Source organism: Ovis canadensis, chromosome 4 (assembly GCF_042477335.2).
Source record: "Ovis canadensis isolate MfBH-ARS-UI-01 breed Bighorn chromosome 4, ARS-UI_OviCan_v2, whole genome shotgun sequence".
In the NCBI taxonomy this organism is placed as follows: Eukaryota; Metazoa; Chordata; class Mammalia; order Artiodactyla; family Bovidae; genus Ovis; species Ovis canadensis.
Genome location: NC_091248.1, coordinates 19,660,437 through 19,687,833, shown reverse-complemented (window position 1 = coordinate 19,687,833; position 27,397 = coordinate 19,660,437). Strand labels below are relative to the sequence as shown.

Genomic DNA, 27,397 nt, shown 5'->3' with positions numbered 1-27,397 from the left:
AAACAAACAACCCAATCAAAGAGTGGAAAAAAGACCTAAACAGACATTTCTCCACAGAAGACATACAGATGGCTACCAAACACATGAAAAGATGCTCAGCATCACTCACTATTAGAGAAGTGCAAATCAAAACCACAATGAGACATCACCTCACACTGGTCAGAATGGCCATCATCAAAATGTCTACAAACAATAACTGCTGGAGAGGGTGTGGAGAAAGGAGAACACTCTTGCACTGCTGGTGGGGATGTAAATTGGCACAGCCACTCTGGAAGACAGTATGGAGATTCCTTAGAAAACTAGGAATAAAAACCACCATATGACCCAGCAATCCCACTCCTAGGCATATACCCTGAGGAAACCAAAATTGAAAGAGACACAGGTATCCCACTGTTCACTGCGGCACTATTTACAATAGCCAGAAGATGGAAGCCACCTAGATGTCCATCGGCAGATGAAGGGATAAAGAAGTTGTGGTACATATATACAATGGCATATTACTCAGCCATAAAAAGGTGAGTCAGTTCTGATGAGGTGGATGAACCTAGAGCCTATTATACAGAGTGAAGTGAGTCAGAAAGAGAAAGATAAATACCATATTCTAACACATATATACGGAATCTGGAAAAACGGTACTGAAGAACTTATTTACAGGGCAGCAGTGGAGAAAGAGACATAGAGAACAGACCTATGGACATGGGAAGAGGGGAGGAGAGGGTGAGATGTTTGGAAACAGTAACCTGGAAACTTACATTACCATACGTAAAATAGATAGCCAACGGGAATTTGCTGCATGGCTCAGAAAAGTCAAACAGTGGCTCTGTATCAACCTAGAAGGGTGGGATGGGGCCGGAGATAGGAGGGAGGTTCAAAAGGGAGAAGATATATGTACACCTATGGCTGATTAATGCCGAGGTTTGACAGAAAACAAAAGTCTGTAAAGCAATTATCCTTCAATAAAAATTAAATTTTTTAAGAAATGAGAATATAATCTGAATAGATATTTTCCCAAAGTAGATATACATATGGCCAACACATACATGTAAAGATACTCAGTTCAGTTCAGTTCAGTCGCTCAGTCGTGTCCGACTCTTTGCGACCCCATGAATCGCAGCACACCAGGCCTCCCTGTTCATCAACATCTCCCGGAGTTCACTCAGACTCACGTCCATCGAGTCCGTGTTGCCATCCAGCCATCTCATCCTCGGTCGTCCCCTTTTCCTCCTGCCCCTAATCCCTCCCAGCATCAGAGTCTTTTCCAGTGAGTCAGCTCTTCACATGAGGTGGCCAAAGTTCAGCTTCAGCATCATTCTTTCCAAAGAAATCCCAGGGTTAATCTCCTTCAGAATGGACTGGGTGGATCTCCTTGCAGTCCAAGGGACTCTCAAGAGTCTAATTATCAGGGAAATGCAGATCAAAACAATGAGATATCACCTCATAACTGTCAGAGTGACTTTTATCAAAAAGACAAGAAACAACAAGAGTTAGAGAGGATGAGGAGAGAAGCAACCCTGTGGCATTGTGCAGAGACTAAAACATAAAATGCTGCGTGCAGCCACTATGGAAGCCAGGTTAGAGGCTCTTCAGAACATGAAAAACAGACTTAAATGCAGTAATCATTAAGCCTCGAGAATAATAATAATAGTGGGAATGTTTATTAATGTTTTGAATGGCTTGACATCTGAAAAATGTGCTCCAATGGAAAAAAGAAAAAAAGAAAAATCCAGCAGTTCTATCTCCAAGCATCGGAAGAAAGCAAAACACTAATCTGAAATGACACGTGCACCCCGTGTTCACCGCAGCATTATTTACAATAGCCAAGCCATGGAAACAACCTACAAGTCCACTGAAGGATGAATGGATAAAGAAGATGAGTCATATAAAGGTAATGGAATATTATCCACATCTAAAAAAGAATAAAACCTTGCCATTTGTGACATCAAGGGTGAACCTCAAGAGCATTATGCTCAGTAACAGATGAGACAGAGAAGAGAAACACTACATGATCGTTTAGTCTCTCATTTAGGTGGAATCAAAATAAACAAAAATAGAATCATAAGATACGGAGAACAGATTGGTGGCTGCTACAAACAGTGGATGAGGGCCAGGAGAAATAGATGGAGGAGGTCAACAAAAGTGTTAAAAAAAGAAATTCAGAACTGGAAGGGTCCTCGCACGATTTGTGCATGCCTGCTGCTGCCGCTGCTAAGTTGCTTCAGTCATGTCTGACTCTGTGTGACCCCATAGACGGCAGCCCACCAGACTCCCCATCCCTGGGATTCTCCAGGCAAGAACACTGGAGTGGGTTGCCATTTCCTTCTCCAATGCATGGAAGTGAAAAGTGAAAGTGAAGTCGCTCAGTCGTGTCCTAGAAATCATCAATTTCTAGACGATTCTATGCATTCTCATCTCTGTCCTTTCTGTAATAGATACTGTCTTACCCCCATTCTTACAGATGAGGAGGAAAGGGATGGGACCCCAGCAACACAGCTAGTTACCTTGTGGGCCACATAGTCTGATAGAAGAACGAGCTGCATACACAAGCTGTCACTCTGCTAAGCAACCATGCCAAGTCCTAAAACATCAGAGAATTTGATTACACAGCAGCACTCCACATTTTGCAGCTTGCCAGCTCTACACAATTAGCCGTTGCCCTCCATGGACACAGGAGCCTGGCAGGCTACAGGCCAAAGGGTTGCAGAGAGTCAGATGCGACCCAGCACACATAAGCACACTAACAGAAATACACTCATAATCAATGACCTAGGGTCAGTTTGTGCCCCAGGGCACTCTGACTGTTTATTCCATGCAAGAGCACAGAGAACAAGTGATATACATCAAACTGACCCTAAAACCAAATCACACATTTGGCTATATCTAGGTCCAAGAACCTGTGATGACAGTGTCCACAAAAAGCTGGTCAACAGCCTATCTAAGAAAGACAAAAAATTTAATTCGAGCCAACCTGAGGATTAGAACCTGGGAGACAGTCCTTCAGAAAGCTCCAAAGACTGTTCCATCTGTTAGAAGCAAGGTTGTGCAAGTTGTGAGACAAAGCTTTATACATCAAATGAAGTGTTACTGACAGTTTACACAGACCAGATCGCCACATCATGCGTCATCATGGCCCCTCACAAGATTATGAAAGATTATCTCCTAGGGAGTAGTGACCCTTGATGAGATCAAGAGGGAGTTACCTTCTAAGGAGGTCTGGTTCATGGAGACGCATAACCCACACTAAAGGTGGGGGAGGAGGTCCAAACGAGCAAAGAAGAACTTAAAGCTTCCTTGTCTCGCCATAAAATATAAACTTTATTTCCTCAAGAAAAGGGACAGTAGGGACTTCCTTGATGTTGCAGCGGTTAAGACTCTGCCTTCCAATGCAGGAAGCATGGGTTTAATCCCTGGTCGAGGAACTAAGATCTGTGGCCTGGAAAAAGCCAAAACATAACACAGAAGTAACACTGTAAGAAACTCAATACTGTGAACACAGGTACTGACTCTGACAGGCAAATTCCTAGACCATCTCTGATCAAGATAGGTACAAAAACCTCTCCAAAATAGGAAGACTCCTTCCTCATATCACTTATTCCACCCCGATCCAGGACAGCGCCCATCTCCTCTCTGGCACCCCAGTAAAAAATCAAATCTTGCACTATTTGAGGGCTCCTTGAGTTGGACTGTGAAGAAAGCTGAGTGCCAAAGAATTGATGCTTTTGAACTGTGGTGTTGGAGAAGACTCTTGAGAGTCCCTTGGACTGCAAGGAGATCCAACCAGTCCATTCTGAAGGAGATCATTCCTGGGTGTTCATTGGAAGGACTGATGTTGAAGCTGAAACTCCAATACTTTGGCCACCTCATGCGAAGAGTTGACTCATTGGAAAAGACCCTGATGCTGGGAGGGATTGGGGGCAGGAGAAGGGGACGACAGAGGATGAGATGGCTGGATGGCATCACGGACTCGATGGATGTGAGTCTGAGTGAACTCCGGGAGTTGGTGATGGACAGGAAGGCCTGGTGTGCTGCAGTCCATGGGGTCGCAAAGAGTCAAACACGACTGAGTGACTGAACTGAACTAAACTATATCCAAGCTCTTAATTACAGATAGAAGTTAACATGTAAATAACACCAGGAAAGGTAACATAGGAACTAAAACTCAGGGCTGGGTGACTAACAGCAAAGACCAGATTTTGCTTCAGAGAAGAGGCAGCCGTCCCTCGGAAATGGACATGAAAGTCGGCGGTTGGCAAATACCAACAGCCTCCCAACTGTACGCTCTTACAAGGGTTCTGTGTCTCGGGATCCAGGGAAAGGTGAGGAGTTCCTGCCAAAACAATCACTGTGGCTCAGGAAGGCGGGCAAAGACCTCAAGTCAGCAAAACAGTAACTAACCAGAAACGTGATGTCACAGAGAGCCTGCTGAGTGAAGGACAGCACAGGGCTCCCCGTCACTCACTTCACTTCTATCCTTGCCTTTCAATGAGGCGGGAGGTTTTCCAAGTTACTAACTGATTGTAAGCGCAAGAGGGGGGCTCCTGTCAAACTCCGCCATGGGTGTCCCGGTCCTCTAGGGCCCACAAAGCTCCCCCGATGAGGGGGATGAGCTGGAGGCCACCTGGCTCTCCTGGAGGACAACGCCCGGCTGGGTTGCTCGTTCTCAGCCATACCAGGCTCTTCGCCTGGGTCAGGCATCCGGGCACCCAGTCTTCCTCCTTCCCCTCCTGGGAGGGACCAGTGAGTCAGAGTCAGGCTGCACTCTCCTGATGACCCGGTCACTCAGCCCCTGTGACAGCAGAGCACGGGTTCACTCTAGAGGGAGCACAGCTGCAGACGTGAGCTGGCCCCAGACGGCCCCGCCCCCAGCCTCCTGCCGCAGATCCCGCCTGGCCTGGGGAGGCATGAAGTCCCATCACGTCCCATTTATAAGCCTGCTGCAGGAGGGCATGCGGGGACCCTGACAAGCGTGTGAACGGCCGAGGCAGCACAGGAGGGCCTGCACGCCGCCACCCGCTCGCTTTGCTCCCTGGGATCCCCCTCCCTTGAGAAAAGGGAGATGAGTCAGGACCAAACGTTCATGAGGACTGACCCCACAGACGTCTGTCAGAAGGGTCAGCAAGCAGCACCTGGGGCCGCTTTAAGCTCAAGAGCCGCTGGCCTGAGAAACACGAGGACAGAGTCCCTCTAATTCACCCAGTCACACGACAAACAGCAGAGTTTCAAATGGAGGCGACTCGTGTTCTGAGTCTGCCAGCGCCGAGCTTCAGGGAGCATCGAGGACCAAGCCAGGGGTCACGCATGGGCAGAATCCCTTCAGGAGGAAGAGGCAGTCAGGTCACTCACCCACACAAGGACCTCAGATGGCAAGGGCTGGGTAATGAAGCTGGGTGATGAGAGTCCGGCTCTAAAGCCTGGGGGACAGGGCCCCAGGGCTGAACATGATACAATCCCCGAGGTGGTTCTTCCTCATCTCATGTCCCTCTGGAGGGCAGAGGGCAGGAGGCCGTGGTGAACGGCAGCCCCTGGCTGAGGGTCTGGCAGCAGAATGAGGGAAGCTGGGTCCCCATGGCGTCCAACCTGCATTCCCAGGCTGCACCTGGGTCAGGTGTGATAGCTCCCCAGAGGGCAGGTGGGGGCTGGGGGGCAAAACAAAGCTTCCGGAAGCACGGAGAAGGGTCCAGCTGACAGGTCAGGTGACGTTCTCCTGAAGCGTAGCTTCCATGGAGCTTCGTGCCAAGAAAGGGGCCAGGACAGAAGTGAAGGAGCAGTACAGGTCCCGGCACAGCACACTCGCTTCTCGGTCCAAAGGCACCTCGCCTCTGCGGGACAGGACCTGGCCCGCCCTGCACCAGGCAGGGTCACGGGGTCCCAAACTCAGCACCGGCCAAGAGCAGCGCAGTGCAAAGTCTCACTGTGGTGCGAGCCAAATGCTTGTAAATCACCGCTCTGGCCAGCTCTCTGATCCTGAGCAAATAACCGTACGGGCCGTGCCTGGCTCCTCATCGACAATCTGACATCTCTGGGCCACATGGCATCTCTACTCCTTTTCAGCTCCAGAGCTGATTCCGTGTATTACATACAAATGTTCCAAGCCTGATCTGTTCCTACGGCTGCTGCTGCTGCTGAGTCGCTTCAGTCGTGTCCGACTCTCTGCGACCCCACAGACGGCAGCCCACCAGGCTCCCCCGTCCCTGGGATTCTCCAGACAAAATGCTGGAGTGGGTTGCCATTTCCTTCTCCAATGCATGCATGCATGCTAAGCCACTTCAGTTGTGTCCGACTCTGTGCGACCCCATAGACAGCAGCCCACCAGGCTCCCCCATCCCTGGAATTATCCAGGCAAGAACACTGGAGTGGGTTGCCATTTCCTTCTCCAGTGCAGGAAAGTGAAAGCGAAGTCGCTCAGTTGTATTCGACTCTTAGCGACCCTATAGACTTCAGCCTACCAGGCTCCTCTGCCCATGGGACTTTCCAGGCAAGAGTACTGGAGTGGGTTGCCATTGCCTTCTCCACTGGGGCTGGCTAACATGGTTTAAAAGCAAGGTTCAAAAGGATCAAACTGTTTCCAAGAAGCCTAACTGTTCCTGCAACAAAACCCCCCAATATTTAAAAGAATGCTGCTGCTGCTAAGTCACTTTAGTTGTGTCCTACTCTGCGACCCCAAGGATGTAGCCCTCCAGGCTCCTCTGTCCATGGGATTCTCCAGGTAAGAATACTGGAGTGGGTTGCCATGCCCTCCTCCAGCAGATCTTCCCGACCCAGGGATTGAAACAGTGTCTGTTCTGTCTAGAGCCACCTGGGAAGCCCCATTTAAAGGAATACCCCTTGAAAGAAAAAAAAGTCAGCACTCAAACATGTAAAATTCACAATGCCTGGCATCCAATCAAAAGGGGCCAGGCACAAAAAGAAAATCAGATTTACCGTGATAAGAGGAATCAACCAAGAAACAGCGCTGGAAGTGCCAGAGACCACAGCACGAGAAGACGGCTGTATTGAAACAACTGGGCTGAAACACACGTGTGTAGGAAGGGAGAGGAAAGTGTGACCGGTAAGGAAAAAAAGTGAAAGACACACAAAGACCAAATCTGACCTCTGCAGACGAAAAATACACTGATGGGGTCAACAGCAGACAAGACGCTGGACTCCTTCCCTCCGTCCCTCCACCCCAATACCGACATTCGAGGACACACCGGGAAGCTCCCTCCCACAGAGGGCTGGAGTGATCTGCGGTAGTGGAGCCCCCATGAAGACAAAGCAATGGAAATGCTCAAAAATAAAGTGCAGAGGAGACAAGAAGAAGGCTGTGATCACACCGCTCCCGTCAGATGATGCCCAAGGTGGGGAGAGGGGGAAGGACGCGGCTTTGGGACAGGGAGAGCGGAGGGTGGACTGACACCCCGCAGGCTCCAGCTGTCGGGTCTGAGCTGTTCCTTCCCCAGACATCCCTGAGCTGCGGTGTCATCTGGAGAGTGAAACTCATTTCAGAGGGTTTGCTGGGAAGGCCTCGTGAGATGAGGCACAAAACAAATGCCAACTCCTTCCTCAACCCCCAGGGAGGTGGCGACCTACTGTATCCCAGCCTCACGTGCACGGGTGTGGGATGCATGGAGGGGCCCCCAGCTCTCTCAGAGCCCACCCCCCGCCCCCCCGCTCTCTCAGAGCCGCACACGCCCAAAGTCACCCTGGAAAGGCCGCTGTACACAATGAGCCCCCAGGAGCAGTGCGGCTGCTCCAGGCCCGAATGACTGCAAGGACATCAGCCAGCAGACTGTGACTCCCAGCCCTGTCACCAAGGGAGACATACCCACGAGAGAAGACAGACACGTGTGAGTGTGTGTGTGAGAGTGTGTGTGTGTGAGTGTGTGAGTGTGTGTGTGTGTGTGTCTGTGTGTGAGAGTGTCTCTGTGTGTGTGTGTGGGTGTGTGTGAGTGTGTGTATGTGTGTGTATGTGTGTGTGTGAGTGTGAGTGTGTGTGTCTCTGTGTGTGTGTGAGTGTGTGTGAGTGTGTGTGTATATGTGTGTGTGAGTGTGTGTGTGTATTAATGGCACCACACGTGGGAACACAGCATCACAAATTTAAAATGCACCCGGGCGGAGAGAACCTACAGACCCTGCAAGAACCCTTCTTGACCCAACACCAAGGCTATAAAATACTCTTCACCCCAACCCTCCCCTCAAGCCCCAAGTCCTGTTCCCTGTTAGCAGGTCTGCAGGGCTGGGCCTATGGCGTCAGCAAACCTCACCCCAGCATCTGCTGAAGCCGCGTTTCGACACCACTGCCTGAGGTCTCCTCCTCTGAAACCAAGTCCTGGGCTAACAGACGCCGTGGCGACAGCTCCTGGCAGGACCCAGAAGAAGCAGGCACGGGCCACGACCATGCACCACACAAGCTGGCTGCAAATGGCAGGACGACCCTGCGTGGAGCAGGGCACCCAGTGCACTCGCCCACCCTCAGCCACCCCAGGGGAGTCCGCGGTCTCCAGGGAGTCTGGCAGGCCCAGTGCCAGGCCACCAGGCAGCACGGGGCTTCCCCAACCAGAGCCAGGGCCACGTGCAAAGAAAAGGATGTGACGGAGGGGAGGACTCAGGAGGGGCACAGGCCTTCTGGAGGGCAGGGGCCGGGGGACGGCGCTGACACAGGAGAGGAGAGCAGAGGCCAGTTTGGGTAACAGGAAGATGAATCAGATTTGAAACATCTTTATTTTGAAATGCTGGCCCCAGACATGCTTCCGTGAAGGCCACTCATCAGTCCATCAGCCCGGTGCCTAAGCCAGACACAGGGGGCCTCAGACACTTTCTAATCCACACTGGAAACGACCCCGAGCCTGGCAACCCCAATCCAACATCCACCCAGGCTGTCCCTGTGGCCACGCAGCACCCCAAGGCCAGGCCACACCACGTCCTGCCCTGAAGCGAGACGGGAGGGGAAGCTGAGACGTGTCACACACCAGGAGGGAGAAAGAGGACAAGCCTGGAGACCCCATCCTCACTCTGCGCCCCTGGTTCATTTCCAAGAACTTGCTCCTTAAGAAGCAGGTTTTATGAACACATCAATACCCAGTACACTGGAACCCAAAACATATCACACCCACTCTGAGGATCAGCCCTGGAAACCGCCCTTCACAGCTCACAGGTACAAGAAAGCTTACTGAACCAAAAAAAAGAAGTCTGTGATGAGTGACTGATGTCTTTAAGTTCATGGGGATGATAGAATCCTCTCCTGGGTGACAATGATCAGGGCAGCAGTCACAGTGCTTCAGAGATGAGGGTGCCCGACCACCTGGTCACTGAGGGTCAGAGAAACACAGTCCATCTTCAAAGAGACTCAACCAATCCACAAACACTCCTCGAGCTTCTATTATAAAGCCAGCGTGTTAGCACCTAAAGCAAAGATCCTGTCCTCCAAGGACAGGAGAAAATAAAGTATTATCTGGAGAAAATAAATAGTAAGCAATAAGCATTCACCACTGAAGAGGATGGTGCCATGGAATAATACAAGAAAAACCTAGAGCAGGTTGAGTTGGGGACTGTGTGTGTGTGAGTTAGTTGCTCAGTCGTGTCCGACTCTTCGTAACCCAATGGACTGTAGCCAACCAGCCTCCTCTGTCCATGGGATTCTCCAGGAAAGCATACTGCAGCGGTTAGCGGTTTTCTTCTCCAGGGGATCTTCCTGACTCAAGGATCAAGCCCAGGTCTCCTGCACTGGAGGCAGATTCTCTACCGTCTAAGCCACCAGGGAAGTCCCTAAGTAGGGGAGGAAGCTGCCATTTAAATAAAACTGGAGGGAAAACCTCACTTTCTAGAAAAGGGCCCTGAAGAAAGAATGCAGGGCAGAAGGCACAGGTTTGAAGGGCGACAAGGACCAAGGACCAGGTCCAGGGGGCAGCCTGGGCAAAGGGGCCTTCAGTATCTTCATCCGGATGGTGACCAACCTTAAAACCTGCAAGGAAGGCTGGTTTCCCTGTGAGATAAACTTCAGATGAAGCTTCTGACGTTTCTATGCTATTTTACAAGTGTCTACCAAAAGTAATGTTGTCTTTTTGCTATGAGCTTATGCTCCTTTCAGTTTTTTTCTTTTTATTTTTTTACGCCCAGTTTCTTTCTCCTAAGCAGGCTCCCAGCGCACTGGAAGCAGCTGGTGGAGACAGCCTGCTCCCTTCCGGCCCCAGTGGCGGGGGCACGAAAACCTTCGTAGAACTTCCCTCTGTGTCGACAAGCCCAGGAGAACTCCCCAGAAGCTGAAAGCCAGAAAAAGAAATACGAGATTCCCTATCACCTTTCCAGAAAAGCTAAAGCAAAGTGATGGAAAATCCAGTAAGATCTTCCCTTAAACATCAATTACAGGAAAATCTCATAGATGTTGATAATGCTAATCTTAATTAGAGTAACCTCAAACACTTTTCATTTCTCCCTGGTTAATAATACGATAATAATAATAATTTTTAAGAGGCCAGTTGCCACATTCCTAGAGTCTCCTTCACAACATGCAAAGTATTTAGCATATGCTGGGGAAAGTGACAAAGCTAGTGTTCAGTGTTTATGAAGATCGTTGCTGGAGAAAGGTTGTTGCTGAAAGAAAAGACACCGGGGTTCTTGGGCTCTGGAGGAGAAGAATTCAATCCAGGGCCAGAGACGAGGCTTGACTGCTCAGAGCTTTTGTGTGATAAAGTTTTATTAAAGTATAAAGGAGATAGAGAAAGCTTCTGACATAGGCATCAGAAGGGGGCAGAAAGAGTAACCCCTGCTAGTCTTCAGCTGGATGTTATATAGGCACTGCTGCTAAGCCGCTTCAGTCGTGTCCGACTCTGTGCGGCCCCACAGACGGCAGCCCCCCAGGCTCCCCCACCCCTGGGATTCTCCAGGCAAGAGCACTGGAGTGGGGTGCCACTGCCTTCTCTCATTCAGTCTGTTAATGAAAGAAAGGAATGTCTTAAAACTCAGAATGACACCAGGCCCCTCATCTATAAGATGTATTTTGAGATAATCTTGGCACCAGATGATTCATCCTGGGCCGTAAAACGATTGACTTGAATCTTGTAGAAGGGCAGTTTACCATACAAATAGTTTCGTTTACAGAGATTAGGGGAACAGTGTCTGAGTATAACATACTGGTTTATCAAGTAGGTTCTGAGCCATTAGGCTGGACCGACTTGAAGACAGTTTGGGGTAAATGCATAGTACATTAACATAGCTTAAGACAAACATTTCCATAGGAAAAATGCATTGGTTAACTCAAGGTTTGAGAATAGTTAACTTCAGGTGAAACCAGGTGTCATTACGGCAACACAGTATTTTAAGAGAAACCTCCTTTTAAATCTGTATAGAGAAGGAAAAAAAATATCACTAGTTTGTTTCCTCCTGCCGCTCAGAGAGAAAAATGTCTAACACTTGTCTGGAGACCCCTGGCCTTCCTGCCTGTTACCCTCTCACTGGGTTAATCACTGCTGGTGGTGAGAGCAGGGGAGGCAAGGCCCAGGAGCAGAGGACACTTTTCCGAAGAGGAAGAAATAACCAGGGACAAGACAAGGACCCATGCAGGCCACTATGAGGCTCATTACAAGATAAATACCCCACAGGATATAAGAATATAATTTAAATTAGCGACCACTTTGGCTTCCCAGGTGGCAGAGCGGTAAAAAACTCGCCTGCCAATGCAGGAGGCACAAGAGCTAAGGGTTCAGTCCTTGGGTTGCGAAGATCCCCTGGAGGAGGGAATGGCAATCTGCTCCAACATTCTTGCCTGGGAAATCCCATGGACAGCGCAGGCTGGCAGGGCTCCACTTTAAAGGCCAAACACTTAAACAGGAAATTGTGTTAGAATTACTCCATATGCTTTAATAAGAGTAATTTTAAGGTTCCCCCTGCTCCCCAAAGGCACCATTTTTAAAAAGCAGTTGCAACTTTCCAAATTTCCACCTGTGAAAGCACTGTCTGCGTGCTCACTACCTACCCATGTCCTCTGGTTGCTGATCTGATGCGCCTGTGAAAGTGACCGACTTATTCCTCCCTTCGCAGCCAAGCAAACAGAAGTTCGTCAGCCCCCAGAACCCAGCTAGGGAAAGTGCCACGTCACCCCATTACCTCCAAGACTGGACAGAGAGACGCATCCCGCTTCATCTCCAAGAATAACCAGTAGTTAACGGGACCACTGTGTGCACACCGGGCCATAATCAGATATTATAGCACCGTGTCAGGACCCCACCCACAGTCCTGTCTTCAGACTTATCAGAGTCACAGAAATTGCCTGCAGCCTTGGTGCCCCACACGCTACCTTTCACCAGACAGCAGGAGGCAGGCACAGCCTCTGATCTACAGCCCCAGGGAAGACGCCCCTGGGTAGGCACAAGGACCGCGGTCTCCCTGCAGCGGCCGGAGCCTGCTTTCCAACTGGAAACCAACCGCGTGGGCAAGCCTGGAGCCAGCCACCCCTGCCTCCAACACAGCCACCCTGCTCCGGCGAAACAGGCCTGAGGGTCCACACGGACCCGGGCACAGGTGAGACCAACGCAGGGCTGGACGTGGCGGTCACAGGGGCAGAATGCGACGGTGTGGACCAAGGCAGAGAGGCAGGTGGTGCTCGGGCATGTGATGGACAAACCGTGAGCCCTGTCCACCTCCCTGGGGAGGTCTAGCCCCCTTTCCTGCAGAGATGGCTCATAAACCTGAGACCAGAGGGATGTGTGAGGAAGGCGTGCTCGCTGGGGGCCAGGTCCATCCACGGGGACACGTGAAGAAGTGGGGTGCCTGACAGCCAGTGGGTGGCAGGTGGTGGGAAGGTGACCAAGGCCAGGAGTGGACAAGCCAGGTGGGGTGGTGGCAGCCACACCAAGCAGGACCGCCCAGGCCCCACGCGATGACGCAGACGATGCTCACAGTCCAGCTGATACCAGAAAAGGCAGGTGCCGGGGAGCAGGCTCTGTCCTGTGATAGCAGCAACCAGGTGTCAGGGGGGCAGGAGGGCAAGGGGCTGACATCATAAACCAGGTCACCCCAACGCTGAGCAGCCCGCGAGGAGCCCAGGGCCCCAGCAATCCTGCCCTCTCCCTGCCACTGACCATTCTGCTGGCCCCAAGGCCCCAAGCCCTGCAGCCTTTCGGTTGGAATATGAAATCTCATTTGACAGAGTATTAATTAAGTTCAGCCCTCAGTCAATTGATTGGCCTATAGGCAGGCATCACACACCTGTCCAGCCAAGCACAGGTGCCCAGGAGAAGGAAAGCAACAAGGCAGGGAGACCCTGACCCACAGACCAAACCCCAACCTACCAGGCACCAGCTACATGAGCTGGGAGCTGCCAGCATCTTTAAGCCCCGGTCCCATAAACAAAACAGAAACCTAACCCATGCACCATGCTTGCCGTGGTACCAGACAGAACAGAAAGAACACAGAGATGGTATTCAATAAACACAGCTCTGTGATTCCTTCAGAAGGAATATAAGACCTGAAGCCAACCCTCTTCCAGAAAATAAGGTTCAGTAAAACAAACAAAGCATTCAGAACAGAGCGAGTCTGTCCCTCCCTAACACAAAATTTTTCTTAATTTTTATTTATTATGTACTTACTTGTAGTATTTCACTGAGTCTAAGACACTCCTTCAATTTTACAATTTTGAAATTCAAACATTTTCCAACCAATCCATATTTAAGGATGATATGTGATAATCTTTACTTTGTATGAAAAGTTGTCATTAAAATTGATCCTTTAGGGATTTCCCTGGTGGTTCAGCGGCTAACACTCCAAGCTCCCATGCAAGGGGCCTAGATTCAACCCTCGGTTGGGGAACTAGATCCCACATGCCACCACTATGGGTCACAACTAGACCCGGCACAGACAGATAAATAAATAATTTTTTTAACTGGGCCTTTATCTCATGGCACTTTAGGATCATGGAAGTTCAGTGAGTGCAGAATCCCAGGACACAAGCACCTCGCATCACTGCAAGGCTCTGCAGAGACTGGGACACGTGTGGTCCCCACAACGTGAACACTCACAGCCCCCATCAGTAGGAGTGTTGAGAAAAACACACCTATCACCTGGTGGGGTAATGGCCTTCCCTGCCTCGCAATCCTCATCTGTAAAGGGCAGAACAGGAAGGACTCATCTCACAGAGTTGTGGCAAGACTCCTACTTGGAAAAATCCAAGTAAAGTCCTTGGTTTCACAACCAGTGCACAGTGAGTGCGTTGGTTTTCTCATCTGTAAAATGGGTATCCTGAAGGTATGAAGGTGGTGTCTCCAGTGGTTGGTGGAAGGTAAAATAAGAGAGCCCAAGACAAGCGAACAGAAGGGCTGAATCCTTTCCCCACGACCCGGCCCCCACTGAGGGCTGAGGGTCAGGTTTCCTGAAGAGATGACGCAAGGTCCCCACCAGTCCAGTCACGCAGCGTGTATCCTCATTACATTCACCAGTCGCCAGCTCCACCTCATAAAAAACCTCTGTATTAAGCAGTTCAGTTCAGTTCAGTCGCTCAGTCGTGTCCGACTCTCTGCGACCCCATGGACCGCAGCACGCCAGGCCTCCCTGTCGCTGTTACTAAATCCAGAAATAATCTCCAAAGATTTACAAAAACCACTGTAGATGAGGGTCCTATCTACTGGAAGAGTCTCATCAAATAAAAATAAGTGAGGTCTCAAGTCATCCTTGCATCCGTCTCTCCTACCACGGCAAGTGGCAGGAACTGGCCACAAATTTCTTAAAGAAAATATAGTCCAATGAAAGGGTCTCTTTGCCAATACACATGTGTAAAATAAAAAACAGAGAAGCCACAGGATGACTCTGGCTAAAAAAAACAGTGACGCTGACCAACTTTGGGAACAGAATTAATTTCAGAGAATGACCCCAAATTGAGACCATAAGAGATGAGACCGTCCAGCTTCTCCAGAGAGAGGCAGGAACCGGAAGTGAACACAACCGAAGGCTCGAAGCTGTGTGGCTGCAAGCGAGGGCTCACGGCCAGGCTGCATCTTGTTCCTGCCGCCCCCACAGTGAAGGGGGTCACAGGCGGGCGGGCCCGCTCTGCTCTCTGTCTGCCCAGAACTCATATCACTAATCAACGTGCTGAAACAGGAGTTGCTTGGGAGGGCCAGGCTCTGCTCAGCTCTGCTGGTGAGGCCCCAGAGCAGCCAGGGACAAGATACAAGTAATTGAGTGCAGCCGTTTTCCAACAAAACTTTATTTACAAAAGCAGGCAGGGGCTAGATACGACCCATAGGCTGTGGTCTGCCAACCTCTGCCCTGCAAAGGGAGGCTCCTCGTCAGAAGGCTCAGGAATGTACAACTGAAATGGGGCCAAGGAAGCCATCTGCAGAGACGTGGGGCTAGGACAGAATATGTGAAATCACGGTACAGAGACGCGGGGGAAGGGAAGCGCCACAGAGGGCTGGTTTCTACTCTCCGCTGACAAACAGGGGCTTCCCTGGTGGCTCAGCGGTAAAGAATCCGCCTGCTAACACAGAAGACACAGCTTCGATCCCTGGGTCGGAAAGAGCCCCTGGAGGAGGAAATGGCAACCCTCTCTAGTATTCTTGCCTGGAACATCCCATGGACAGGGGGACCTTGTGGGCTACAACCCACAGGACGACAGAGAGTCAGACATGACTTAGTGATTAAACAGCTACCAGCAAACAGAGTCTTGGGAGAGCAAGGACAGCTTCTGCAACATTTACTTCTAATACAGGTGCATGTGTTTTCAAACATCAGGAAAAAAGTTATAAAAGTAGAAATAAATATTTGGATTAAATATCTGGAGATGCGCCAATAATTTTAACACCATATCTCAAATTTACGGTTAAGAACCTTGTTTCTACATAACAGCTCAACATTCTACTCATTCTATTTTCTAGCAGTTTTGTGTGTGTGTGTGTGTGTGTGTGTGTTTTAAAGCACAGAAAATGTTGTCCTATGTATAATAAATAAAATACATCTCAAATAGGTGCATAATTCCTTTATCAAAAGCCTCGAGGATACAGCTGGAAATTAAGAATGGTCTGGACTTGAGAAAGAGGACACAGGGTCCAGGGCGGCCCTGTCACCAAGCTCCTTCACGTGCCTAAGGGCCACGGTCCTGATGGATCGGGCTGGATTCTCTGAGACATGAGAAACAAAGACACTTCTTGGTTCAGAGGTTTGGGGATTTTAGAACTGCAGACAGTGTGCTGTGGGCCTCTATTTAAAAAGCCTCGAAGACCTCTCAGGCTTCCCTGTGGCTCAGTTGGTAAAGAGTCCTCCTGCGATGCAGGAGATGTTGGTTTGATCCCTGAGTTGGGAAGATCCCCTGGAGAAGGAAATGGCAACCGACTCCAGTATTCTTGCCTGGAGAATCCCATGGACAGAGGAGCCTGTAGGGTTACAGTCCATGGGGTCGCAAAGAGTTGGACAAGACTTAGCAACTATATCACCAACACCAAAGACCTCTCGTTGCTAAGGGACAGATATCCATTCCCGCCCCTGGTGCTCCAGGCCAGGTGTGCTGGTCCCTGGTCCCGAAGTGGCTCTGGCACTGCCAGGCCGGAGCACCACCCCCAGCTCCAGGCACACCCTGGCAGGGGGCCTCCCTGACCTCCCGCATCTTTCCCCCACTGTCCTGTTTTACCTGCTTAAGAATCACCATCACTACTCACAAGTGTCCCCTACACCAGTCTCCCCAGGACTGTCTCCCTCACCAGGAGTCAGCAGCCCCAGGAATGAACCTGCTGGAGGGGAGCTGGCACCCAGCACTGACGTGGCACCCGGATGGCACTCAGTCAGCACCAAGGAATTCTGGTAACAACCTGGGTGGGCACCCAGGACGGGGCTGGCCCCTTACTGGCTACTTCGCACACCCTTCCCCCAGTGCCACAGCGCCCTGACGTCACTCACCCTTTCTCACCCGCAGGGCCCCTGAAGCGTCCCATCTTTCCCCCGAGGCCAAAGAACTATAACAGCACAGCTCAAAGGAAAAGCCAAAGCCTTGCGGAGCGAAGCCGTTCACCTCCCCTCCACCAGGTCCCCCCGCTGGCCCCCACCAACCTGCCGCCAATGTCTTTGAAGCAGGAAGCAGGGTGATTAAACACACAAAATCCTTCTGGTGCTTCTGCGTCCAGAAAACACTGCCCAGCGGCTCACTGACGGAGCCCGCACCTAATCCAAAAGCCACAGCGATGGCTGAGCAGCTAGAATGAGAACATGATTTGTTTGCTGAAGATCGTACAAAGAAATTCCTCTCTATAAAAACTTGGAGATTTATCTCTTTGCTGTAACGACATATTACTCAAGACTGAACGCACTGTAAATCATCCCATGTTCTGAGAAATTCTGGAACTGTCAGCTGATTTTCCAGGAACACAGGATAAGAGCTGCCAAGTCAGCCTGCTGGACTCACAGGAGCGCGGCAGCGCCTGTGGAAGCCACTCAACAGCGTGACTGAGCGCTTCTCCCCGGGGCCACAGGGTCTGCTGGCAGGCCCTCGGTGTGTCCGCCTCCTTCTGGCTCCTGCAGAGAGCCTCGGGCAACGGGACGCCGGCTACAAACACCTCACAAGTCTGAGAAGCTGGGCACCGGCTGCAGCTGGCAATCCTGCCGTCTCTGCCTGGACCAAAGGAAGTCTGAGATGCCAGGGCGATGAGCTAAGCGGGCCCCAGGCGGCTCCTTCCCTGTGCCTTGTTGAGCCTTCATGGTCTGCTCGGTAACCAGTGGAGAGAACACTCAGCTAACTTACAGGCCGATTTCCCGGGGGAAGATCTTGAAGATCCCTGATCCCGTTTTCCTGGGAGCACTGGTGCCAAGTGTAAGGCAGTAGGCTGGATGACAACCAGCCAAAGCTAAGTGGCCAAGGGAGGGTTGAAACCATGACCCGTGGAGGCAGCTCAGAGTGTCAATCAACAGGGTGAGGCAACCCAGCCTTTTTAAGACCAAGAAAACAGTCCCACAGGCGGCAGAGGACAGGGCCTGGAAAAGCTCACCCACTGAACACGCCCGGGGTCACCAGCAAGCCTCACGGCTCTACTGAGGCTTGAGCCCTCTTTTCTCACTTGAAACTGATGGTGGCTTTGTCTCAAATTCAGTGACCACAGTGGAGCCTACTCCCAGCCTATTCCTAGTCTCCAGCCTCTCTTCCAAAATCTGTTTCTCTATGACACACACACACACACACAAACCAGGAAGACAGCCCTCTGCAGCTATGACGCTATACGCAAATAATCATCACCACAACTAAACAGGATGCCGCAGACGAAGGGAGAGACAGACCAGCTCAGAGAAGTGTAAACATCGGACCAAGGGACTTCAAAACCTAAGACCCTGCTGGGAAATGGAGGCCAAGAGATGATTCGAGCGCTTTATGTGCTGAGACTCATAAGGAGAAATGCAAATTATCTTATCCAGTCCAAAGATCTGAGGATCTAACGTGCCCATCTACACCATTAAGCAAAAGTTCCATAAGAAACCTGCCTCAGGAGATACCTACAGGAAACTGACAGATGAAACGCGTCCAGCAGCCCCTGCAGAGGGGCTGGGGGGACACCCGCTCCCCACTCAGGCTGCCTGATGCTCTTGGGGTGATAAGGGCCCCCCACCTGTGACAGGCAGGTCACTTCCAGGCCAAGAAGCTCCCCTGTCCCACTTCCCGCCCCGTAAGCTCCTGTCTGTCCTTCAGCAGCCCAGTGCCTGCCACCATTCCCACTCGCCATCTGGAGTTCTAGGGCTCAGCAGGGAACAACACAGGGCCTGCTTCATTGCAGGCAAGCGTGCACCTCAGTGAGAACCCCACAGAAAAAGGATGCTGTGGCCATAGAGATGAACTCTCCCAGAGCAAGGAAGCAAGGCCGTGCAGACGTGCAGGATGTGTCCACGGCCCCACCCATCTCCTCCTCACTCATCGGCTAGTGATGGTAGGCAGGTTATGAGCTCTGCCTGCACCCTGGCCCTCGGCCAGCGCCCCTGTCAGAGTCCACCATCCGTGCCCCTCCCTACCTTGTAGTACGGATGGTGCAGGAAGGAATCTGGGCCGCCTGCTAAAGCCATCGGTTCCTTCCCACGGTCTTCAAACCACATGGACTGCACGGGACCTGGAACAGAGACAGACTGTGAGAAGCCCAGACAGAGGGAAGGCCCACTGCTCTCCAGGGGCTCAGCGGCAGGGGGCTGACCCTGGACACCACTCGCATCTGGGTGAGTCAGGGGACTGGCACCAACTCCAGAACCTTGACCTGTGGTCACAGGGCCTGTCAGACGGAGGTGCTCAGAGGGGTGAGCCACAGCGAGAACTGAATGCCGGCCCGCTCAGCAGTCCCCAGGAGCCACCTGACTCTTCTTCCACTGACAGTGATAAAACACCCTGAAGACTTTTTCATACTGTGGGCCACACAGGCTTAGCCTGCGGGGAGGTGGGGCGGGTGTTGCTGGGGCCCTCTCAGCACTGCCCATGTAAGTACTGCTTTACCAGCCACAGCCTAGAACCCTAACCCTAACCCTAACCCTCGCCCTAGGAGGCACCCTCTCAGCAGACACCAAACCACCATACAAGATCCAACACACTCCCTGCAGGGACCGCCTGGGAGAACAACCCTCACAGCCACGGCCTCTGGAACGGATGTGAGACGTGCCACCTCCTAGGAGTGCCAGAGCGACTTCAGCTCCGAGAAAGTGCACGCTCGGCTCCAACAAGGAGCCCTAGACAGGCAGGGAAGTAAGATCCCATTTTTCTTTTTAACCTCCTGTGGCACAAGCCATACATTTGATCCGTACAGGATGGTCCGTGAGAGTTCCAGAACTGACCCCAACAAAACCCACCCCGCACCCCAGCAATGCAGAGGACTGTCGGGGGTGGGGGACAGGAGGGAGGCAGGCACAGGAGCTTGGTCTGCACTGCGTCCCACCACCTGACACTCACAGACCAGAGACCATCTATAACACGACCTCCCGCGGCACACAGCTTACCTGCCACATCTCAGCCAAAATTAGAGTTCCATTTCCATGGAGACAGGAGACTGTTACCAGTCACACTCTGGACTACAGCAGGAGAGAGGAACCAGTGCTAGGGTCAGAAAGATCCCTGACACCATTCTTCTCGGAAGTCATCAGAAGTAAGAATACGGCAATGGCCATCAACATTCTCTGTTATAACCCACCTCAGAGCCACTCAGACCCTCCTCAGCTCCCCCTGCAGCCCAAGGACCCTGAGCAATTCGTAACTCCTGACCACATATGGCTCTCTCTGGCCTCTGCATCCACAGTATTGTTCTGAGCTCTGTTAGCTGCTGTAAGTGTTACGGCCCTATAGGACTGAGCTCAGGGGTCACCTCCTCCAGGAAGACCCCTTGGACTGTCCCTCACCAATCACCACCGCCCACGATGGTTCAGTCAGCGTCCACTCTGGGCTCCTGGGCCACATGCTGGGCTTACAGCCCTCCTTCCCATCTGCCACGCAGAGCTGTAAATGCCTCTGCTTGGTCTCACTCCCCACAAAGCAATCATAACCATGTGCTTAATTGTGACAGAGGCTTGCTCTGTGCAAACTGTCAGGAAGTGCCAGCGGAGAGACACTGTCTGGCTGAGCAGGAGTTGAATCCCTGACAGGCTTTCTGCAGCCACATCCACAGAGACAGGATGCCCCAAGGGGTTCTTGGGTCATCGGCATCACCCCATCGGATGAGGGAAAGCCAGACAGTTCCAACACCCACCCACCTTGTCCTGGGCCACCTGGAGGGACCCTTCTACCCCACAGGTTCCCCGAGGGCACAGGCGAGTGTCCAGCGTCCCCTTCAAGTAGACTAGGGCTGCGTTTCAGTGAACAGCGGCCAGAGCCTCAGTGATGAGCAAACCAGGAACCAGAGCTGAGAAACCATTTTCTGATCTAGTCCTCTGGGGCCTGGAAGGACTTATTTCCCTGACGCGGCTTTGAGAGAAATAAGAAAAATTTAGAAAGTGGCTCACTTAACGAAAAGTTAGAAAATCAGGGAAAAAAAAGGGGGACTGGAAGAAATACTGCAGGCAAAGATCTCCCCAAGACAGACAGAGAAATGCTGGGAGCCTTCACGTCAGAACTGACACGCAGCAAACAAAACCCCTGCAAAAGAAATTACAGAGGCACCGTAAACAGCCCACAGAGAGCGTGAGCCAAGCACAGGGGCGCAAAGAGACAGGAAGGTTAGCACAGAACGCAGGTCACAGAGGACAGACTGGGAAAGACCAGAAACCCCAGGGAGTGTCCCAGCACAGAGCTCTTCACATTTCAGATCTGTCCTTCCACTCACAGGCTCAATTTTCTAGAATTCAGAATTTAAAAACTCACAGAAGGCTCTCAGAGGAAAGCCGAACGGTTTAGGCAGGGCATAAAAGCAGGGACATTAATTTACTGTTGTGTAGTCGCTCAGTCACATCCGACTCTTTGCAACCCCACGGACTGTAGCCCGCCAGGCTCCCCTGTCCCTGGAATTCCCCAGGTAAGACCACTGAGACGGGTAGCCAATCCCCTCCACTCGACTCAGGGATCGAACCCACATCACCTGCATTGCAGTTGGACTCTTTTACCACTGAGCCAGGGAAGCCCTAGGGATATTAATGCCACCAGTCAAAACAGCAAAAATATCAAGATACGATCTAGTTACAGGCCGAACTGTGTCCCCTGCCCCTAACTCATATGTTGACGCCCTTAACATCCAGGATCCTCAGAATGTTGCTGTATTTGGAGGAAAGGTCTTTAAAAAGGTAACTAAGGTCAAATGAGGCATTACTGTGGACCCGAATCCAACAAAGGAGATGAGGACACAGAGGCACCTGGATGGAGGACCACGTGAGGACAGGAGATGACGGCGATTCACACGCCAGGAGAGAGGCCTCGGGGGAAGCGGCCCTGCCCACACCTTGACCTCAGGCTCCCCACCTCCAGCTATGAGAAAACAAACTCCTGTTGTTTAAGCCTCTGGTTCTTTGTTATGGTGTTTCTAGAAAACGATTACAGGCCCAAAATTCTTCAAACACCACCAAACTGTCCTCATGGCTAAGAGGAACAGAAGCATCCTAAACCTGTAACATTTACCACCAGCCAGTCATTTGTGTTTTCCACAAGGTCTCTGGGATTCTTTAAATCAGCGCAGAAACACAGGAATGACCCACGAGAGGCCGCTGGGCTGGAGAGGCCTGGTGATGACAAGACGGCAGGGGTCGGGGCAGGGGAGGAGTTCGTCCCGGAGCAAGACGGGTGAGGCTGGCAGCTTGCCTGCAGCCTCTACAGGAGACCGCAGCCCCCAGGCCTCCAGGCTCCCCCAGCTCCAGGAGTCAACCCGCGGCAGTCAGTCTCATGTGCCCTTCTGTCCAGGCTCTGCCACCCAGCCCTTTGATCAGACTCCAAAGTAGGTTTGTTCCAAAGGCATTCTGGAGACATGGTAACATCTGCAGTCACTTGGCCAGAATTCCCGAACACAGCAGGGCGGCCCTCATCCCCTGTGCTGGAGGCCTCGAGGGCGGAGTCTGTAAAGGAGCAAAGGCTCCAGGCTTCCTGGAGAAGAAAGAATCTGGCCTCAAGGCTGGAGCGAACTCCTGCCCCAGGGACCTGACTTGCCAGACTATCAGCGGAGCCAGTTCCTTCACTCTCCTTACAGACACACATACATGGTCAGTTTCACTGCACAGCCGTGACCTCTTCACCCCAAGCACTTGCAGCAGGATCCCGGGACCGCTCCATGAGGCCCCTTCGGGCCTCCCCCCCACAAACACACGGCCACATGGGTCTGACGGCTCCATCGGCCACCATTCAGCCTGCCTGCACGGCCTGCCCATGTCCCGGCCACTTCCCCAACACTCCTGCCGCCTTCCACCCTGACTGCAGCCCCACTCTCCTGGGCTGTTTCTCTCCCCTCACCTACTTCCGGTGGCCTAGGGGAGGGGTCAGTGTCCTCCTGGCTCCTTGAGTACCCTCTCGGCACCCCTCCACCATCAGGCTGCCCGTGGCCCTGCCTTCTTGGGCTGGCACTGCCCACTCTCTCCCCAGCTCACTCGGTATGTCTTGCCTGCCCTGCTGTGCAAGGCAGGAACTCCTGGATGTTTCCAGCAAACAGAAACATATGACTTTCCCCTTAAGTTTCAAATTTAGTGGGTGTTAAGAATGCTGAAAATTTTAAATATGTCAGTTTTATTACCTAAATGTCACCTTTGAAAGACTTTGTTTGCCAGAAAAATATATATTCCATAATCTCTGTCAAGTAGGTTCTTAGGGAAAACAAAACCATACTTAGACAAACCAAAAGGTTTGGATTAACTGGCCTCCGATAAGATGTATCAAACCCAAAGCTAACATCAAATTCAGTGATGAAAGATGGAAAGCTTTTTCCTCTAAGATCACAAACAAGGTATGTATGATCCTTTCATCACTTCTATTGAGTGAACGATAGGAAATTCTAGCCAGAGCCATCAAGTGAAAAAGGAAAACAGGAAAAGAAGTAAAGTTATCTCTATTCACAGAGGACATGATCTTATCTGCAGAAAACCCTAACAGTTAAAAACACTTACAAACACACACAGGCCCCCTCTAGAGCTAATGAATAAATTCATCAAGGTTATAGGATACAAAAATCAACATGCAAAAATCACGTGTTTCTAAACAGCAACAATGAAAAGGAGATCAAGAAAACAACTCCATTCAAAATAGCAACAATAATAATTAAGAATAAATTTAACCTAGGAGGCAAAAGACTTGTGCACCAATTACCAACAATTACCAAATGTTGCTGTTAAGAATATAAAGATGCTGTAAGGAAAACATTATGTATTCATGGATTGAAACATTTAATATTGCTAAGATGAAAAAACTATCCAAAGCAATTTACAGATTCAATATAATTCTTACCAAAATCTCACTGGCAGTTTTGCAGAGATCAATATATCTTTCTACAATTCCTAAGGATTCTCATGGGACCCCAAGTAACCAAAAACATCTTGGAAAAGAACATAGTTGGAGGATTCACATTTCCTAATTTCAGAATTCACTACAAAACGGTGGTGATTAAGACAGTGTAATTACCGGTGTAAGGTCAGACACAGACTCATGGAACAGAACAGACAGACCAGAAATAAACACTCACACAAACATTGGACTGATTTTCAATAAAGGTCCCAAGACCGTTTAATGGGGAACAGGACAGTCTTTTTGAAAATTGGTTCTGGGAAACTAGATATCCACATGCAAAAGAATAAAGTTGGACTCTGACCTTACCGTACAAACAAAAATTAATTAAAAAACGGATCAAGGACTTAAAACTATAAAACTCTTGGAAAGAAACATAAGGAAGATTTTTTATGGTATTGGATTTGACAATGATTTCCAGGATATGACTCCAAATGTGAAGTCACTCAGTTGTGTCCGACTCTTTGTGATCCCATGGACTGTAGCCTCCCAGGCTCCACTGTCCATGAGATTTTCCAGGCAAGGGTACTGGAGGGGGTTGCCATTTCCTTCTCCAAGGGATCTTCCCAACCCAGGGATCGAACCCAGGCCTCCCACGTTGTAGGCAGACATTTTACCGTCTGATGACTCCAAAGAAAGAAAGTGAAGTTGCTCAGTCGTGTCCAACTCTGTGCGACCCCATGGACTGTATAGCCCACCAGGCTCCTCAGTCCATCAAATTTTCCAGGCAAGAGTACTGGAGTGGGTTGTCATTTCCTTCTCCAGGGGATCTTCCCAACCCAGGGATCAAACCCAAGTCTCCCGCACTGCAGACAGATGCTTTACCGTCTAAGCCACCAGGGAGGCGGAATGACTCCAAAGGCATATGCAAAAAAAAGGAAAATCACAGAAACTGGACTTCATCAAAATTTTGTGCAAAGGACATTCTCAAGAGAGTGAAAAGACCCACAGAAAGGGAAAAAAATAGTTACAAATGATATATTTGATAAGGGCTTAATATCCAAAATAATACAACCACAATAAAAAAAGGGCCAAGGACTTGACGCTTCTCCAAAGAAGATACACAAATGATCGGTAAGCATGAAAAGATGCTCAACATCATTAGTCATTAGGGAAAGGCAAATCAAACCACAATAAGACACCATAAAAATAATAAACATGGCGAGGATATGGAGAAATTAGAACCCTTCTGCATTGCTGGTAAAAATGTAGAATGGTACAGCCTCCATAATAAATGGTATGTATATTCCTCAAAGAATTAAATATAGAGTCAGGATAAGTTCCAGCAATTCTATCTCTGGGTGTACACCCAAAAGAATCAGAAGTACCTTTAATCCATGTTCAAAGCAGCACTATTTACAATAGCCAAAAGATGGGACTAAACCAGATATCCGCTGACAGATGAATGGCTAACCAAAATGACTATAAACAAACAATGAGCTATTATTCAGCCTTGAAAAAGAAGGATATTTTGATACATGCTACAACATGGATGAAACTTAAAGACATTATGGCAAGTGAAATAAATCAATCACAAAGTACAAATACTGTATGATCTTACTTATATGAGTTAATACCTAGTTTAAAGACAAAAAATAGAAGCGATCAGGGTCTAGTAGGAGGAGGGTTCGTTTAAAGGGCACAGAATTTCCATTCGGGATAATGAAATGGTTCTGGAAATAGCAGTGATGTTTACACAGCATTATGAATGCACTTAATTCCATTGAGTTGTACTTAAAAACAGTTGAAATGGCAAATTTTGTTTTTCATATTTTATCCCCATGTTGCAAAAAATTACTGTAAAGTTGGTTATTCAGTGATCCTCCTTTAGTAAAATTAACAACTTTCACTAATTTTTTTTTTAATATAGCCAATAGAGTTGGCAGAATTTCTTAGGGTGCTAAAGCTTGGGGCTGTATAAAGGAGTGATTCCAAATACTTCTTTCTTTAGTCAAGTTTTTACATTTCCATGTGTCTCGACCAACAATACACTTTCTCAGTTCTGCGATTCTGTGCAACCCAGCTGTCTGGGAGGTGAAATGGAATCCATCCAGCAAGTCCTGCATAAAACTTATCTTACCACCCATACCTGACAGAGACTAAACGTTCTAATGTTATCCTATTCCCGTGGAGACTGAAAACCTGGTACCATCTCTGGACAGGCAACCTCAATCTTTTTTTTTTTTTTAAGTATAGTTGATTTTCCATATTGTGTTGATTTCTGCCGTACAGAAAAGTGATCCCATCATACACATTGATAAGTATTCTTTTTCATATCCTTTTCCATTATGGTTATCACAGGATATTGAATACAGTTCCCTGCACTTTACAGTAAGACGCTGTTTATCCATCCTGCTAACCCCAAACTTCTAACCCATCTCGCCCCACTGGCAACCCCAAGACTGTTCTCCATGTCTTGGAGTTTGAGAAAGCGTTTCTTTTAAATGTCCTACAACAGCACAGAAGTTCTGATAGACTGTGCTACATTAAAGAATTTAAATTTTAAATCATCGGTGGCATTAACAGAAACAATGTGCTTATACAGAGAAGCAAGAACAACTTCCGAAGCAGGCTGATATTGCAGCTGCGCATCTATGATGATAAAAGGCATTCTCACGAGCAGATGCAGAATGACCAAGAAACGGTACCAAACTATTGTCTCACTTTGTTGATTCAAGGGGTTCACTGGCAAGTTTTGCTCACTGTCACAGTTCCATATAACCCCTTAATTCTGAAAGTTAAGTCCTCTTTTGCACGAATTCCAACGTGAATAATGTATGCCACATTTTGACTGAGTTTTGAACTTGTGATAGAAATTCAAATACTCTTCTTCATAAAACTTGCACTTTTTTCGTTATTGGACTGTAGTTCAGAAAAACAGTTCAGGCAAAGTCAAAAGTTTGCTGATTCCAGAGTCAACATTTTTCTTAATACTGTAAATATTTACACTTCTGGATGGACCTAGCAGCTGAACTTGAACATGGCTTTGTTCTTTGCATTTCATGTTTATTTTTTTTTTCCACTTTAGGGCAATGTGTACTAAATTAAAATGATACAATGGTCATAAACTTGAAAAATGCTGCACTCAATAACATGCTTTCTGAAAAGTACATGGCGCGTTCCCGCCAGAAACTCTGGAGACTCCGGCAGATGCGGATGAAGCGATTATTCATGCTTCTCAGGTCACAACCAACTACGTGTGATGCTCCTGGTACATGTAAGGTGTTCCATCCCCCCTGCCGTGAGGGTGACGATGACACGACAAGGTCGACCGTGGGAGATGCTGGATGGTTCCTGCAGCCCCCAGACACCCTAGCTCAGCCAGTGGATCAGCCTGGAGAATCAGTCCACCCTGATTCTTCGCCTCCTGCTCTATTTTCCTCATTAAACATGCTTTTCATCTTGACTTGATTTCCAGGCATAGTGATGGGTTGCAACCCAGAATGTGAAAATAGGTCAGGCTGGGGCCCGTGGCCAAAGCCCACCTCCAGCGTCCATGGGCTGTCCTCGTGCAGCTTGGAG

General features: G+C 49.7%; 1 protein-coding gene across 7 annotated transcripts in view; it reads right to left on the bottom strand.

Annotated features, from left to right (window-relative positions):
• Positions 1-27,397, bottom strand: part of GRB10 (growth factor receptor bound protein 10) — a 209,306-nt gene that overhangs the window by 115,658 nt on the left and 66,251 nt on the right. For 5 of the 7 annotated variants that reach the window (XM_069587312.1, XM_069587318.1, XM_069587314.1 and 2 more), the window contains exon 3: positions 18,946-19,040. The exons of the other annotated variants lie outside the window; for them this stretch is intronic. In XM_069587312.1, coding sequence (XP_069443413.1) covers positions 18,946-19,026 — 81 coding nt within the window. In that variant the 5' untranslated portion in view covers positions 19,027-19,040. The remainder of the gene's footprint in view (positions 1-18,945; positions 19,041-27,397) is intronic. 7 annotated transcript variants of the gene reach the window in all.